General features: G+C 41.0%; 1 protein-coding gene across 2 annotated transcripts in view; it reads right to left on the reverse strand.

Annotated features, from left to right (window-relative positions):
- The window catches only part of TDRD3 (tudor domain containing 3), a 271,121-nt gene that overhangs the window by 86,545 nt on the left and 167,266 nt on the right, over positions 1-17,310 (reverse strand). For both annotated transcript variants that reach the window (XM_032795824.2, XM_075061557.1), the window contains exons 7-10: positions 15,311-15,460; positions 14,402-14,542; positions 4,906-5,062; positions 4,385-4,510 (exon numbers count right to left, since the gene is read on the reverse strand). In XM_032795824.2, coding sequence (XP_032651715.1) covers positions 4,385-4,510; positions 4,906-5,062; positions 14,402-14,542; positions 15,311-15,460 — 574 coding nt within the window. The remainder of the gene's footprint in view (positions 1-4,384; positions 4,511-4,905; positions 5,063-14,401; positions 14,543-15,310; positions 15,461-17,310) is intronic.

Below are 17,310 nucleotides of genomic sequence, written 5' to 3' on the forward strand. Positions count from 1 at the left end.
GGAGGGAGCTTTGGAATAAAGTTTAGCATGGAAGACAAAACTGCACTGCCCGCTGCCACATCAGATCTAGAGACATGGACCAAGACACAGCTTTGCAGATTTCAGGGCTAGTAGTGTGGGCCAAAACCCTAGCAGAAGGTTAGGCATTGGCAGCCTCATAGCAAGCAACAATAATCCTGAAATCCACCTTGATAGTGTCTTGGTAGAAATTATGGAACCCTTATATGCGTCTGCAGTGGAGACAAATAGTCTGAGGCTTCCAAAACTGTTTGGTCCTACTGAGATAGAAAGCCAGTGCTCTTCTGACACCTAAGGTATGAAAAAAGTTTTCCTGATTCAAATTATGTGGGGTTTTTCGTTGTTTTTTTGGGGGGGGAGGAGGAGAAGAAACAGTAAATATATGGTCTGATTCAGATGAAACTCATGATACATTCACAAGGAATTTGGGATGTGGACGTTGGGAAACTTTATCCTTGAAAAATACTGTAAAAAGAGGATCTGCTATCAAAACCCCAATTTCCCAAACTCTTCGAGCTAATGTAACAACTATTAAAAATGCCTTCTTTGTGGATAGTGTTAATAATGAGCAGGGTTCAGAAGGAGGAGCCATGAGAGCTTTGAGAACTAGATTCAGATCCCAGACCAGAGCAGGAGATTTTACTGAAGCAAAGAGGAACCCTAGTCCTTTAATGAACCTTACAGTTTTGGGGGGCAAGAGAATACTGAGAACCTTTCCACTGGAGAATGGAAGGCTTGCAGCCAAAGGAACCTTAATCAAGCTACTGGATAAACCTGTTTTCTTCAGTTGTAACAGATAATTCAGGATAAGTGAAAGTGAGGAAGATTCAGGTGCAATTGGCCAGTATTCACACCAACAGCTACATCTTTTCCACTTCAAGGTAAGTACTATGGCTAGATATCTTGCTGCCATTTAACAACAACTTGCTGTACCTCTGCTGAAAAGGTAGACTCTATCTGAGAACCACTGAGGTGCCATGCCTTAAGTCAGAGCCCCTTTAGTTAGGGATGAAGTACTCAGTCTGCATCTTGGAGATGATGAAAGTATGAAAGATTGATCATGAGGAAAGGAGACAATTGAAACAAGTAAGGATATCATGCTTGTCTCACCCACATAGGAACTATCAAGATACCCTTGGCCTTGTTCTGCCACTTGTTCATCACTTGAAGAATCAGAGGCATTAGGGGAAATGTGTAATACACATCCTTCACCCAAGGAACGAGAAAGGTATCTCCCAAAGATTGAAAGCCTAGGTCCTCCCATCCCCGAACAGAACAGACCACACTTCCTCACTGTGGCTATGGCAATAGACTGGACATACCCTAAACGACATATTCCAAATATGGGTAAGTGAACATTGAGTGGAAGAGATTGAGAGGGACAGGGCAGGGGGAAAAGAGGAGAAGAGGGGCAGGTGTGGAGCGAAACTGAAGTGAAGAGACTGACGGAGGGGGAAGGAGAGGGTTGGAGCAAGCAGCCAATTGACACACAGCAGAGAAAGCCCAGTCAGCCTGTAGAATGTGATATGATATTGAACCTAATTATACTATAATCACTTTAATTTAAGTATCAGAGGGGTAGTCGTGTTAGTCTGAATCTGTAAAAGCAGCGGAGAATCCTGTGGCACCTTATACACTAACAGACGTTTTGGAACATGAGCTTTCGTGGGTGTATCCACAGGATTCTCTGCCACTTTAATTTAGCATCTTAACTGTCACTTCTTGAATTAATGCCAGTGTATGACTGTGTGCCAATATTTAACAAAAAGCCTGGAAGCATGTGTAATTGCATGGGCAACCTAATGATAGACTGGTCAGGGAAGTGACATTTGATTTGTAAAAATCTCAGAATCATAAGGTCAGTGGTGTAATCCTCTACAGTGTGGCAGGGAGAACCTTGCTGCCCCTCCAGCTTCTGGTCCTTCCGTTGATGGACATTTTGGTAATACAATGTTATTGGAAGCGGGCTGAGTTGGGTATCACTCAAAAGCCCTTTCTCCCACTAACATAATGACAAACCTAGAACAATTATGTAGAGATATATATTCATGGAAATGTTTAAAAATCAACTTTTTTAACACAGGCATGTCAAACATGCAGCCCCCACAAAGATAAATTGTGGCCCTTGACTGAAAGTATTGAGTTATCAGTTAATGCTCAGAATTGATTTTTTTTTATGTTACAGATTAATATAAATAAAAGGAGTATTTCAAGTTGAATTGCTATCATCGGCAAGAAAGCAGTTTAATAGTGTTAAGTATCAGCTTTGTATATTAAGCCATGAACCTCTCTATGTAGCATTTGTTGACCTATAAAAGGTCTTTGACGTGGTTAGCAGGAATGGCATCTATAAGATCTTGTTGAAAACTGGCTGTCCACAAAAGATTCCCTCCCTATTCAAGGAGTTCCAAGAGTGAACAAAGGCAATCATCCAATATGTAAATGAAACATCTGAGTTTCGTATTGATACTGCTGTGAAGGAAGGTTGCATCTTAGCATCCACTGGCTTTGGCATCTTTTCTATTCTTCTTAAGTACACTTTGGAAATGATCAATCTGTCATACTAATTGAATCAAGGAGGGACGGCAGCTTGTTTAGTATCAGACAATTCCAGAGCAAAAGGCAAATCACCCACCTTACTGTTCGGGATCTGCTTTTCCCAGATGATTCAGCATTCATTTCTAATTCCCCTGATGAACTGCAGGTCATGATGAACAAATTTTCTGATGCATGCACCAAGTTTGGCAAGGTAATCAGTATCAAGGAAACATGATACAACGTACCAACATTCTACCTAAAATCTATGTCAATAATGAAGCTCTGGACAACATGGATCACTTCTGCTATCTTGGCTCAATTCTTACCAGCTCATTTAACATTGATAGGGAACTTGATGCTAGAATTAGCAAAACTTCTGTTACCTTTGGCAAACTTACCTCACGTTTGGAACAATAAGTTGCTAACCCTGAACACAAAGGTGTCTATCAGGCTTGTATCCTTAGTACTCCCCTTTACGGTTGTGAAAGCTGGGTTATGTACTCCAGGCAGAAGTGGAGATGGAACTGTTTCTACCTCCGCTATCTTAGAAAAATCCTTGGAGTTGCTTGGGACCAACAGATCACCGATAATGAGATTGCTGAGAGAATAAACTTACAGCCTGTGCAGACTAGGCTGGACATTCGCAGGCTTCACTGGTTGAGACATATGGAGCACATCCATCAAGATCATCCGCTGAAGGCTGTGCTCTATAACCACCTTAAGAACCACCAGTGATGCAGAGGAAAGCCAAAGCTCTGATACAGTGATAAGGTGAAGCAAGGGCTCAAGGAATTCAGCACTCTCACTAACAACTGGGAAAATCCTGTCCAAAATCGTTAAGTCTGGACAAGCCAGGTTAATGCTGATGCAGTCCCCATGGAGAGCCATCAGAAAGCCCAGGTTGAGATCTGCAGGCAAGGAAGAAAGCAGAGTCTGCTTCAACTTCCATCTGACAAGTGGACCTGTAGCCAACTGTGGGAAGGATTGTTGCTCATGTACTGGGCTCTTTTTCCATGCCATTGCTAGGCACCAAGAATATATGTAATGTGTTGTGTCAAAAGGTAAAAGCAACAGAAACAAATACTAATTTTATTCCTACAAACTGTAATACTCAGCTGGAGTACAGAAATTGAATCACAGTGGCTCTAATGGATGGGAAAGTAATGGCGATGGCCAAGGGAGAGGCTAAATACAGAGAAATATATGCTTTGAATGGGAATGAAGAGGCGCCAGTGATGGTGAGTCTTGACCCTGTTACGGCATCTATTTCCTTTTACTTTCTCTCCCCCACACTCTTAAGTGGTTTGGATCTGCAGACCTATCTTGAGATAACCTAAGGCCCGATTACTCCCAATCTGCTTCATGCCCCCTCACCCATACTTCAGCAAAACCACACACTATTACATCCACATCTGCCTTTTGTCTGAGCAGTGTATTGAAAGAAAACTCAGAAAATGATAATTTAATATTTTCATGGCTGTAGTGAAGCAGAGTGGCCTCCCACTGAGCCAGAGCAGGAGGGACGACCGTTAACGCATTACAATGGCAAACAGATAATGTAATATTTTTCATTAGATCCATGATGATGACGAAGCAATGAAGTCTTTTCCTATTAATAAACTTGTAACATCTTTTCATAACCAAGTGGTATTGAGAAAAGATGAATATACATTGTTAACTGAACATCATGCATACATGAAACATGAACCACCTGGATTTTCAGATCTCAGTAACATCTATAGAGAAGAAGATGTTTAGCAACTTAGAAAAATTAGGCCAGCAGTGTCTGATCTTGCTTCCATAGATCATTTTAATTTCAACAACGTACCTTCTACTGTCAGAGTACCCATTTTGGACTCTAAGAAGTCAAATAGTGTGCTGGGTGCAGAAGGTCTGGCATTTCCTAGTTCCTCTTCATCTTCGGGTCTTAGTCGGCCTCTGCCCTTTCCTTTCCCTGTGGATATTACAAACAAATGACTTAGATCCAGACAAATCTACAGTAACTCTACATTTCTTTTTATTATAATTGGTTTTATAAAACAGATGAAGCCTTTAAACAGGAAAATATAATCAGATCCATGAATTACATGGATTTTTTCAATTAAGAACACTTAACTGTGTGATTTTTAACTAGGAAACAATTACAGATATAATACACAGAGGTACTTTTCCAATATTCACTGTCAGGTATTGAATACATTAGGACTTAGAGGAAAACATATATGCAATTATGCCCCTACATAACTCCAAATACACTAGCAAAGATCATTATTATCTTTTTGTGCTTGTAACACAAGAGACCCTGTTATATAGACTCTTCAGTCTAAAACACAGCTTTACAAGTTATACCTCTAGGTGGTGGTCCCTGAATAGGTTTCTGTTTACTGCTGTTCAGAAGAAAATTTAATGCTGCTTCTAGGCTGTTGCTATTATCCATAAGCGCCTGCCTGGCTGCTTCTTTACTGAAACCCATTTCTGTTATGTGCTTTAGAGCCTTTTCATCAACCTGTAATACAAGATATACACAAAAGTAATCACAAGCTACAACACAGATTCCATAAAATACTAGGTTTGCTTATAAAGTGAACATTAATATTTAATTAAAACATTCATTTACTTTTCATGTATGATGATAAATACTTAGGGTCATTTATAAAAATACTAACAAATAAGCTTTCATAGCTTAATGTAACTGACTTGAGTACACTGAAGTGAGAGAAGATGGGAACAGATGGTAATTTTAGGAGATGGCTTTTACGTGCTTTGGGGGATTTCCTTTGATTTTTGGGTTTCGTTTTTTGTTGTATGTGTGTGTTTGGGTTTTTTTGCTTTAATTTCAAATATAAAACCAAAGGAATATTATTAGATGATGTCAAACTCTGATTCCCATAGTTTAACTCTCACTCCATCGAACAAAGGAGTATCCTGATAGACAGCAGTATCTCTCCCCTTAGCAGGAAGAAGGAAGGCAAAAATATATCAAGCATAGCTTAACAGGCCAGCCTTTTGTACTTGTGTCATAAACAGATAAGAAAAGTTAATAGCACAGAAGTACTTTATATCTCTTTGACTATAAAGGGTTAACAAGTTCAGTAGGCCTGGCTGTCACCTGACCGACAAACCGATCAGGAGACAAGATACTTTCAAATCTTGAGGGAGGGAAGTTTCTGTATGTGCTGTTAGTCTTTGGTTGTTGTTCACTCTGGGGGCTCAGAGGGACCAGACGTGCAACCAGGTTTCTCTCCAATCTCCCTGATACAGGCTCTTATAAGTTCAAAATAGTGAGTACTAGATAGATAAAGCGAGTTAGGCTTATGTTTGTTTTCTTTATTTGAAAATGTGCATTTGGCTGGAAGGAGTTTAATTCTGTATTTGGCTGAAAGGAGTTCAAATTTGTATTTTTGCTGAAAGGATTTTAATTCGTACTTGTATACTTGGGCTGGGAGGGTACTCCCAGTGTCTATAGCTGAAAAATGCTGTACCTATTCCATTTTAAATTTACAAAGATAATTTTTTTCTCTCTCTTTAATTAAGAGTTTCTTGTTTAGGAACCTGATTGTTTTTTTATTCCGGTGAGACCCCAGGGGATGGGGTCTGGATTCGCCAGGGAATTGGTGGGGAGAATGGAGGGAGGGGAGAGAGAAAGGCTAATTCTCTCTGTGTCAGGATTACTGTCTCTCTCAGGAAGAGTCTGGGAGGGGGAAAGAGAAGGAGGGGGGAAGGTGAATTTTCCTCTCTGTTTTGTGATTCTAGGAGTTTGAATCACGGTGATCTTCCAGGGTATCCCAGGGGGGGTCGGTCCGCAGGGCTCGACATGTCGATTCTGGTTGGGGTTGGTGGAGTTCCGGAATCGATATAAGTGCGCTCAGGGATCGATATATCCCGTCTAGATTAGACGCGATATATCGATCTCCGAGCAATCGATTTTAAAGCGCCGATACGGCACGTAGTCTAAACGTGGCCTTTCAGGGAAAGTCTGGGAGGGGGAGAGAGAACGAGGGGGAAGGTGCATTTTCCTCTCTGTTTAAGATTCAAGAAGTTTGAATCACAGTGATCTTCCAGGGTAATCCAGGGAGGGGAAGCCTGGGAGAGGCAACGGTGGGGGAAAGGGTTTTCTTTCCTTGTGTTAAGATCCAGAGAGTCTGGGTCTTAGGGTTCCCCGGGGCAAGGTTTTGGGGGGATCAGAGTGTACCAGGCACTGGAATTCCTGGTTAGTGGCAGCTGGTAATCAAGCTTAGAGGAATTCATGCTGGTACCCCATCTCTTGGACACTAAGGTTCAGAGTGGGGAATTATACCATGACAACTTGGTACAAACATTTCCAAAGCTATGATTGACAATGGCTGTGCAAAATCGGATTATACATTCTCAAAATAGGGAGGCTAGATATATAATGACTAAAGGTCGTGCAGAATAAAACTCAAAGAAATACAAGTAATTTTCCTTCTTCAGTAATACATGACTTCTCATTCCCAATGATATGAAACATTCTGACAGAGAGCAAATATAGCTATCAGTGTACACATAGTAAAGGTGATGGCCCTACATAATATTGCTGTTTGAAGCACCAAGCTGAAAACTGAATCCTCCAATCCTCCATTTTATTACGTCTACTAAATGTGTAGTGTGAGGAAAAAGTTCTAGCCTCACACACCTCCCTGTAAAAAATGTCACAGTTCTCTGCCTAAAAAAGGGAAGAAAGACAACCCTGTGCTGGTACAAACAAACCAGATAAACTGGACCATATGACTTAGTAGGTTGACAGTGCAGTGGATGTTTTAGAAATATTTTAGGATATGTGTCAACCATGAAAATTGAGTAACTCCTTAAGGCAAACTAAATAAAATCTGCTTAAAAGAACATAATTTGTTTTGCTGAGAGATTAGTACAAGTTGTGCAATAACTAACATAACCATGTGATACTATCATTATTATCCATTTTCTCCTTTCCTCCTATAGTTAGTTACTTTCACTTGTCTTCTTCCAATTAGATGCATCCTGATTATGGCATATGGGTGCTACTACAATACAAGTAATAAATAACAGCATCTAAACATCAGCCATCTAGTTTTCAGATATAAATATCCAAATTCATTTCCAAAACCAAACTGGAACATGCAAGAATAACTCCTTAAAAGAATGAAGTACAGTTGAGTGGGGATAAAGTAAAACTTCTACACTTCTGGCTAAGTTGATTCCCCTTCCTTCATAATTCCTTCTGCATCCCCAAACAAACAAGTCCACCCAATAATATTCTTAGACTGGATGTCCACAAACTGAAGCACAGGACCATCACTAAATAAAAAGACTTACAATTACTAATGTCCCCTGCAATATCGTAGGAAGGATGGTCTATGTTACTAACACTAAGGTGACCTACATACAATGCCCAGCTCAGCCACAGACTTTTCATCTGAGGTTGAACAAGTTAATCTAACTTGTGACTCAGTCTCTCATTTGTAAAATAGGCATAGTGCTGCCCTATCTTATAGGGGTGTGACGAGGATAAAATACATTCAGGACTAAAAGGTACACAGATAGTACAGTGACATGGGCCATGTAGGTGAGTATATCATTAAAAAATCAGGCAGATTAGAATGCAGCTGTCGGGGGAGTGGGTGGGAAACAGTGATGGTTTACAATCCATTCCTTTAGTGCCAGCTGGAGCCTGCCCAGTGAATCTGTTCTACTGTTCTGTCTCCCTTGCAGATAGATAAGGTGGGTGAGGTAATATCTTTTACATAGTCGTCATAGAGAAGAAAGGATATTCTACCATGCACCAGTGGTGCATCACCTTCTTTCAGAGTTGGAAATACTCAGTGTACCTATATGCTGATGTATATGACAGCTACTTTTCTCATCAGGAGCTAAGAAGCACCCTCGGGCCGAACTGTTGAGAGCTGATCTCAGACAGGACCATAATCTGAGACATGAGAGAAAGGCAATTTCCCAGAGACCCTCTTTCTCACACAGTCCTTGTAACGTTCAAGGTATCTATGGACTCCAAAGGCCAGTCAATCTCTTCCTTCTCTTATATATATATTGCACTAAAAGCTTCTCTCTCTCTTGCTCATTCTTATATATAAAGACTGGAATGAAAAAAAAAGAAAAGGAAGATTAAAATAGGAGGGTGTGTGTTTTAAAGCTGAAGGAGGCAGAACAATTGACCTGGAAGTAAGTAGTTAGGTACCGGTATAACAGCTATGACAGAAACTACTTCATTGCTTCATAGTACACTAGGCAAAGATGTTGTGCTATCAGATTCTTTTATAGGATGTGGGAGAAGGTAACATAATGAATGAAACCATCTTTGTTAAAAAAATTCATTTAAATTAAACAACCATGCCTAATATTAGGGCTACAAAAGATAAAAGGTGCTGATTCTTCACAATCTTAGGACCTTGAATAAACATTTACATTATCACACCACCACCAAATCAGAACACTGTTGTATGTAGTGTTGTTGTAGCTGTGTTGGTCCCAGGATATTAGAGCCACAAGGTAGATGATTTAATACCTTTTATTGAACCAACTTCTGTTGATAGGAGAAAGAAGCTTTTGCGCTTACACAGCTCTCTTCTTCAGATCTGGTGGCAAGTCTACACTACAGTCAATCTAAGTTACATAGACGGACCACAGTCACAGTAATGAAATCATTTTTACATGTCCACACTATGCTCCTTGCGTCAGTGGTGCATGTCCTCACTAGTGGTGTTTGCATCGATGCAGAGAGCAGTGCACCCTGGGCAAGTAGCCCACCGTGCAACTCACCACCATCTAGCGCAGGGTCTTTTGTAAAGGGTTTGCAATGCCTCATGGGGGCAAACGAGACATGCAGGGATGACTGGGAACATGATTTCAAGATCTCATGATGGTGTTTTCTTCATCCCATAATTTTATCTGCATCCGATAACATTCTGCACCTCTTTTCAAAAGCCCTACAAATCCACAAATCCATCATCTCTGTGAGAAGTATGGTTCCTGCATAGCTCTGCACTATTGCAATGAGTGTTGTGAACACACTGTGCCTCATCCTGCAGTATTTCCAGAGTCAGGAGACGAGTTGCATGGAATATGCGCCATGGAAAGAAACAACTGGCAGTTGCAGACAATGGAGCATTGGTTTGGGCCTGAGAAACAAATACTGACTGATGGGATCACACTATTATGCAGGTATGGGATGGTGAAGAGTGGCTGCAGAACTTCTGGATGCACAAGGCCACATTCCTGGAAAAGTTGTGCAAGCTCGCCCTAACCCTCCAGTGCAGTAACACCAAAATGAGAGTTGCACTGACGCTGAGCTGGGGTTGGACTAGATGACCTCCTGAGGTCTCTTCCAACCCTAATCTTCTATGAGGAAGCTAGTGGCAATCGCGGCATCAAAGCCTGAAGCAATGCGAGATTGCTACTGACGAGTCAGGAATCAATTCGGGGTTGGGAAAATGTGCAGGGCCATTAATTGCATCCTGCTATGAAGGACTGTGACTCTGGGGCATGTGCAGGACATACTGGATGGTTTTTCTGTACTGGGATTCACAAACTGCACTGGGACGATAAATGGCATGCATAACACTATTCTGGTACCAGACCACTTTGCCATAGAGTATAATCAACAGAAAGGGCTACTTTTCTATGGCTGGAAGATCACTGGGGACATTTTACTGACATCAGTGTTGGATGGTCAGGGAAAGTGCATGACACATGAATCTTTAAGAACAAAGGCCAGTACAGAAAGCTGCAAGAAGTGACTCTCTTTCCAGACCATAGGATTACCACTGGAGATGTTGAAACAGTGAATGTGGTAGACACAGCCTACCCCCTTATTCCTGTGGCTCATGAAGCTGTTCACTGGCCACCTCGACAGCAGCAAGGAATGTTTCAACCACAGACTCAGCAGGTGCAGAATGACAGCTGAAAGAGCCTTTGGCCGCTTGAAAGGCTGCTATCACTAATACTCACAATATCAGACCCCAGTGAAAAAAATATTCCCAGGGTTATAACGGCCAGCTTTGCACTTCAGAATATCTCTGAAGCAAAGGAGGAGAAGTTTCCAAGAGGGTAAAGGTGGAATGGCTGTCTGCTGATTTTGAGCAGCCAGATACCAGAGCTATAAAAAGAGCAATATGGTTCAGGGAGTGAAGACCATTTTAATAATGAGCCACAGTAATGTGTGTTACTGTTGTGTGGTGTGGCTGATATTGTTTTTTTGCACCCCAGTATGAATCTTATAAGGATTGTTGTGTGAGTGGTAATATAACATTGCAAATGCCTCTATCACTATTATCTGTGAATGATGTCAGCCCCAGCCACCATAAGTTGTGAACTAATAAATATGAATTAAGTTTCATAAATAGAGTTTTGTTTCAAACACATGCAAACAGACATTTATAACTGAATGAAACTTTATGAATATAGGGAAAAGAACCTTTGAAGGGGAAAGAACAGTCCTTTCCATTTCGCAAACACATACACCAACTGTCTCTCTCAAAAGTCAGTGTATATGCGGCTGTGATTGTCTGTACTCTCCGTGGGGGTGAAGTAGCAGGGGTAGTGCAACAACCCCTGATGCCACGTGGAATGTGGGGGGAAGAAGTGTAGAGAAGTCCCAACATGCAGTTCTCTATGGGCTACAGAGGGGGGCAAGCATGTCTGACTGATGCTTCAGAAGCGCTATCATATCCTGCTTCACATCACTCTCCTTTTCACATGCTTTTCTCCTGTCCGCACCATCCCAGTCCACTCTGTCCGTGAGCTTGATCCTCCAAGCCCTGTGCTCAATACCCACAGCACTAAAGACCTGCAGGATCTCTTTGAACATATCGTCCCATGCCCCTTCCTCATCTGGCTGAGTTACTCCACTGGTGTGGTTGGAAAGACCCTCAAGGCCACATTTTCAGCTGCAAAAAATACAATGCACAGAGATACTATTGTGAGTATATTCACAAGATAAATGGAAACTTTGTATACTGAACTCACTCCCCTTGATCCACACAAGTTACATGCACTACATTCTCACTTCTGCTTGGAATCTACAGAGAATGGTAGTAGTCCCAGCCATGGCAAATATGGCGCCTGTGGGGTGTGGGGGGAGAGAGGAGGGAGAGGGGCAAGCTGGCACAGTAAGGGGGAGGTGAGCTCACAGGCATGAGTATATGCAGGTAGGGTAACTAAACTGAATACTGGCACCATTTTCCACAGGCAGTGGTGACTTTAGCTGATATCTCACTCCTGAGGGTAACAGAGGCTGCAGACCGGGTCCATAGGCTGGTAGCCTGTGTGCTGCAATGATGCCTGCTGAGTGGTGTGAGAAAGTGTCCTACCATGGTGGAAAAAATAAGGCAGCCATCCCCAGTAGTCTTCAGTAGGGGATTGCAGAGCACCTCGAGGAAAGTTTCCTTGAGATCTCTATGGAGGATTCACGGGACAGGTCCCCTTTGCCTAACTGTACAGGGGAGTGAGAAGCAGACAGCAGCTCCACCTCTACTGGTTATTTCACTACCTCTTGTAGCATGATAATGAGTAAACAAACAGATGTGTTCCCGAAGTATCAAATCAAACTGCATGCTTGTTCCTTCCCCTTCAGTCAGGCTCTCCCATGATGGACTGTGTGGACTTGTTTGATGGCTCTGGAGTCAAAAAGAGGTCCTGGCTCGCTGAGTCCCTGGATTCTCGGTCACCTGTCCCTCATTCTCCTACTCTTCTTCCTTGTCCAATACCTCATCCTCAGGGTTCACTCCGGTAGCCTGTGATTGTGACTCCTCCCAAGTACGCACGGGGCCCTTGAAGAGGTGATGTGGTCACCACCAAGAATGGCATGAAGCTCTTTGTCAAAGTGGTATGTCTACAGCTCCACACCAGAGTGACCTCCCTTGACTTTTGGTACACCTGCCGCAGGCTCCTTGATCTTCACATAGCACTGCTCCATGCCCCTGCTGTAGACTTTCCCTCTCATGCCCCAAGCGATTTGCTCATAGATACTGACATTTCTATGGTTGGATCAGAGCTATGTATGCACAGACTTTTCTCCCCATAGACCCAGGAAATCTGTCACCTCTGGTGTACTCCAGGTAGGAACACATATGCAGTGTGGAGCCGGCATGGTCGGTCATGCAGTTGCTATGTGAGTTCTCCATGCTGCGCAAACAGGAAATGGAATTTCAAAAATTCATGGGGCATTAAAATGAGAGGAGCATGTACCTGCATATCTGGCCACCCGGGCAGCGGAGCTCCAAATGGTGACCAGAAAAGTCATGGGGTGAGGGGGCACTGTGGGACACTTCCTGGAGGCCACTAAAGTTGATGTAATTGTGTGTCTAGACTGACACTGCATCACCCTACGTCAACCTAAGTGCTATACCCCTCGTGCAGTTGGAGTTATTAAGTTGGTCGTGTGAGGAATATTATTACCTAATTTATGAAAAAATCCATTTTTTCAAGTCCATATAAACAGCACCCTGATACTATGGTGACATGTGTATCAGAAACACATAGGGTATAAATGTAAGAAACACCTACCACATTAATGATCTGTGACTTAAAAAAAAAAAAGTCTTTAATTACATTTAGCATTTTTAAATCCAGTGCTGGATGCAGCCATCTTGCTGAAAACAGATGGCATTTATGACACACAAAGTATAAAAATCCTATTAAACAGTTACTTTAAACCAGTTTATAACCTGCTTTAATAAAGTTGGAAGAAAAACTAAACATATACAATATTTTTAGAATTATTAAACAATTATTAAAGCAGGTCAGACTAGTTTACTGTCTCTTCTACGGTGCTGCCCTATTGTCACAAATGACACCTCCTTCCAGTAAAATGTCTGCCTCCAGCACTAAAACACAGAAATGTCAATTGCAATTACATACTTAATGTCTTTTCATGGTTTGTTCACGGTGAAAACCATTTCTAACCTTATGAACTTACAGACCACTGGATTGAGCAAGACAGATGCAGGTTTTTTAAAGACTGTTTGTATAGACCATCTATTTTGCTCAATGAAGTGGTCTGAAAGTTCACATAACTAATAACGCTTCTCACCAAGCACCTGCGATATAGATTTAAAAATACTGTTTTGAATTAAAATTGATAGTTCTGAGCCTCCTGCCAGCGGCCACCATCTTACAAAACAAGAGACTGTATTTGTGACCCAGACAGCATAGGGTTCCAGGGTGAGAATGAAAAGGAGTTTCCCTGTTCTTTTATTACCAGTTTAAATAGCAGAAGCAGTACACATACCTTGGCCCGAGCCATTTCCCGCAGCCCCCATTGGCCTGGAGCGGTGAACCGCTGCCAGTGGGAGCTGCGATCAGCCGAACCTGTGGACGCGGCAGGTAAACAAACCGACCCAGCCTGCCAGGGGGCTTACCCGGGTGGGTTGCATGCCAAAGGTCGCCAATCTCTGGTTTAAACACTAAACACATTCTTTTGATGATAAACCAATATTAATCCAGAAGGAAAATGGTCTTAAAATGTCTTGCTTTGGGTTCTTAAAATGTGCTATAAAAATCCCATTGATTATAACAGTTAAGTTACTTCAACTTGCAAACTGCTGCATTTATTTTAAAATTCACAAGAAAAAAAGTTTCTGTAATGAGACTATCACAAAATTTGTTACAATGTTTTGTTTTGTAAGAGTTTCTAAACAGTTGCAATACACAGTCTGATTAATTGTATCCTCCATGAGTTAGGTATTCCATGAAAATAAACCAACCTCAACAAAGAGTAAAATACAGAAATCTATACAACCTTTTATAGAAATGGAAAGAAAATTCATTATCTCATAATTTTAGTCTACATGTCAAATACGGATATTTAACGTTCCATTTAGATCCTCAGCCTTACCAGTTCACGATAGACACCTTCATTTTTCCCCTCAGGTTTTGTTATCTTTTCCTTCTGGAACACTTCCCTGTTTCGATTCCCTCCAGCACTCACATTAAGATTGCTTCTAGTACTGCCACCACCTCCTCCAAATGTCTTGGTCTTTAGATAAGAAGGGGAAAAAACATTCAGGAAACAACACAGTTAGGAAAATAACCTTTAAAATTATGCTACTACAGAAAAATGCAGTAAATCTCAGGTACCTAAATGTTTATCGTTATCCTTTACATAGACAAATAAAATGTTAATTTCCATAAAATAACAGAGTAATTTACTAGCTAGAATTTCCTTATGTCCAGACAAGGCTGCAAAAAAAAGTTACATAATTTTAATTTTTATGAGTTGCTCTGAGGCAAATCATAAAAACAAAATTAAATGGAAAACTGTAAGGGAGGATATAAAATAACCCAAGGATTAAACATGTTAAGTTCCATAGCAATTCAACAATACTAAACACAATGAATCACAGTTTGTTGGGGCTTGGAAATATATTCGTTACCTTAATCTCAGTATCAAAATAGCTTCAATACAGGCTACCTAGTAAGTTAGTTTTGCTTAATCAAATTGTACTGTTTGCATAAAGAAAAACTGAATTATAAAATTCATGCATATTTTAGCAGACTTGGTTTAGATCAAAATTAGATCCATAAGAAAATATTCTATGGTCAGTTTTACATCATATTATCTCTTTAGAAAAGGGAGAACACACCCCATGTTTCCGAAAAGGCTCATTGGTAGCCTAAATACTTGGTAGACAAAGGAACATAAGAAAACAGACACTATATTATGACTCACATTAAGGAGATAAATACTTGAACTAAAATAATGAAGTACACTAAGTAAAATACTGTCACAAATGTATATTCTAACCTCCTTGCTCTTTGCTACTTCTGCAATAGCAGCTGTTCTCTGTTTTTCAAATTCATCATTGTCTCCAACAGCCTTAGCAGTGCTCATCATTTGCAGAGTCTTTCTCTGATCAAGTTCCCTGCTGTCCACTTGCACAGAAGACACACATTTCTGTAACACAAAAGCAGTATTACAGTATTACTCTCTGCTTTCTATTTTCAGTTACATAAAACAAAATATTCATATTTCATTAGAGTATTAACTTTTGAAAAAAGTTAAACAAAAATATACAGCTAGGACAGCCAAACATCTTGGTTGACAACACGTCACATCCATGAGAGAAACTGGCCTTCAAACTTTCACCCCTAGTAAAGGAGGAAGGGAACAAAATTTTGGCACACAGTCTTACCCTCTAAGGATGGAAGATCCAGTTACCAGGGAAATGTGGCAAGAAAGATTAGAAGGAGAAGTTTTCAAAAGCCAAAGTTAAAATTTTTGAACTTGGCTCACAGGTGCTAGCCACAAATTCATTAGGTAAACCCCTAAATAAAAATGATCATCAGAGGTATTAAAGCAAATCCTATTGTCTTCTGTGGGAGCTGGGGATGCACAACACCTCTAAAATCTATTAAGTGTTCAACCTTAGACACCGCTAAGTACATATATTTTGGCTCACATACACACCAGATATCTGATTGTGGAGCAGCATTTTGTGTTTGCCAATCACTTAGAGCTATAGGGTCTCAAAGATAACTAGTGTTGAACAATTCTCTGGATGACGGGTTGATCAAGTTCAGTACTTTGGCAGGGATCAAAGGATCCACCAGTATCATTACATGACTGATGGCAGGAGTTACTAGGGATTTTAATAAATAGCCTGATGTCCAAGCCTGCTCCTCTGAACTATCTGGAATTCACAGGGACACAACTAGATACTATTTATTTTATTTTCATGGGTCCAAGATATCGTAGTCTGAACAGAAACAATTAAGCAGTCAGCCAGAGACATGGCTACAGGGAAAACTGTGCCTTAGACCCCTTTTTAGTCCCCCTCAAATGCATCTCTTAGGTGACACACTGGGCCTTCTGCACCTCATTCTGGGTGGAACTTCCCGTCTGACCACTTACAGACTGGATCTCTAGGCTTCAGTCCCATTGGCTCACAACTATGTTAACAACCCAATTTTGGCTCCTGTAAGAGTTTCCATTTGGGAGCCAGTGAAAGTGTATATTAGCAGTGACACAAAACAGTGTCTTCAAAACAAAGCATTGTATGTTCATTCCTCAAAGGTATAAAGTATTTTCCTAAATGAGTTAATAAAATGAATGCTCTAGATGTGCTCTTCCTTCTAAAAATTTAGCCTATTAGTAGCTCTGGGAGGTACAGCTTACTCTCATCAGTGAGCCTATCCCGCTCACAGCATACTCTCCATCTCTATGCCAATCTGGATGTCAGTTTCCATGTGCTTACAACCCACTCTCACACTCCTCTTTCCCAAGGACAGCATTTTTTCTTAAATTTAGGATTCCCTTTGATCTTAGGCTCAGCCTAAGAGTAAACCATCCTAGCCTGGATGAGTCAGTTGGGGTATTCCCACAAAAAGCTTTTCCTTTGTTTCCTCCAGGACGCTCATATGTGTCATTGTTTCATTTCCTATTGGTTTCTCCCTTAACAGTCTCTTTTGATTTAACTCCTGGCAGTTAGGCAGATTAACATCAGAGATAACTGCAGGGCATACGATAGTCATAAAAATAACACACAATTCCCTCATTGTCCACAGCCTGTATTATCTTGGACAATGTATTGAATGTTAACCTTGATATTTGCCATGATGTCCATGGCAAAACGTTTCAGTTAACTTATAAAGGATCAGAGTCTGACACCCCTGACTTCAATCTACCAAGGTCAAATATACTGAAAAGTAATCTCTCTTTCCCTCACACACACTTTCATTAGCCATTAGATTGCATTTTAAGTTATTTTCAGGGTGTTTGGGGATTTTATTTTTTTTTAATTGTAA

Source organism: Chelonoidis abingdonii, chromosome 1, assembly GCF_003597395.2.
Source record: "Chelonoidis abingdonii isolate Lonesome George chromosome 1, CheloAbing_2.0, whole genome shotgun sequence".
Lineage (NCBI taxonomy): Eukaryota > Metazoa > Chordata > Testudines > Testudinidae > Chelonoidis > Chelonoidis abingdonii.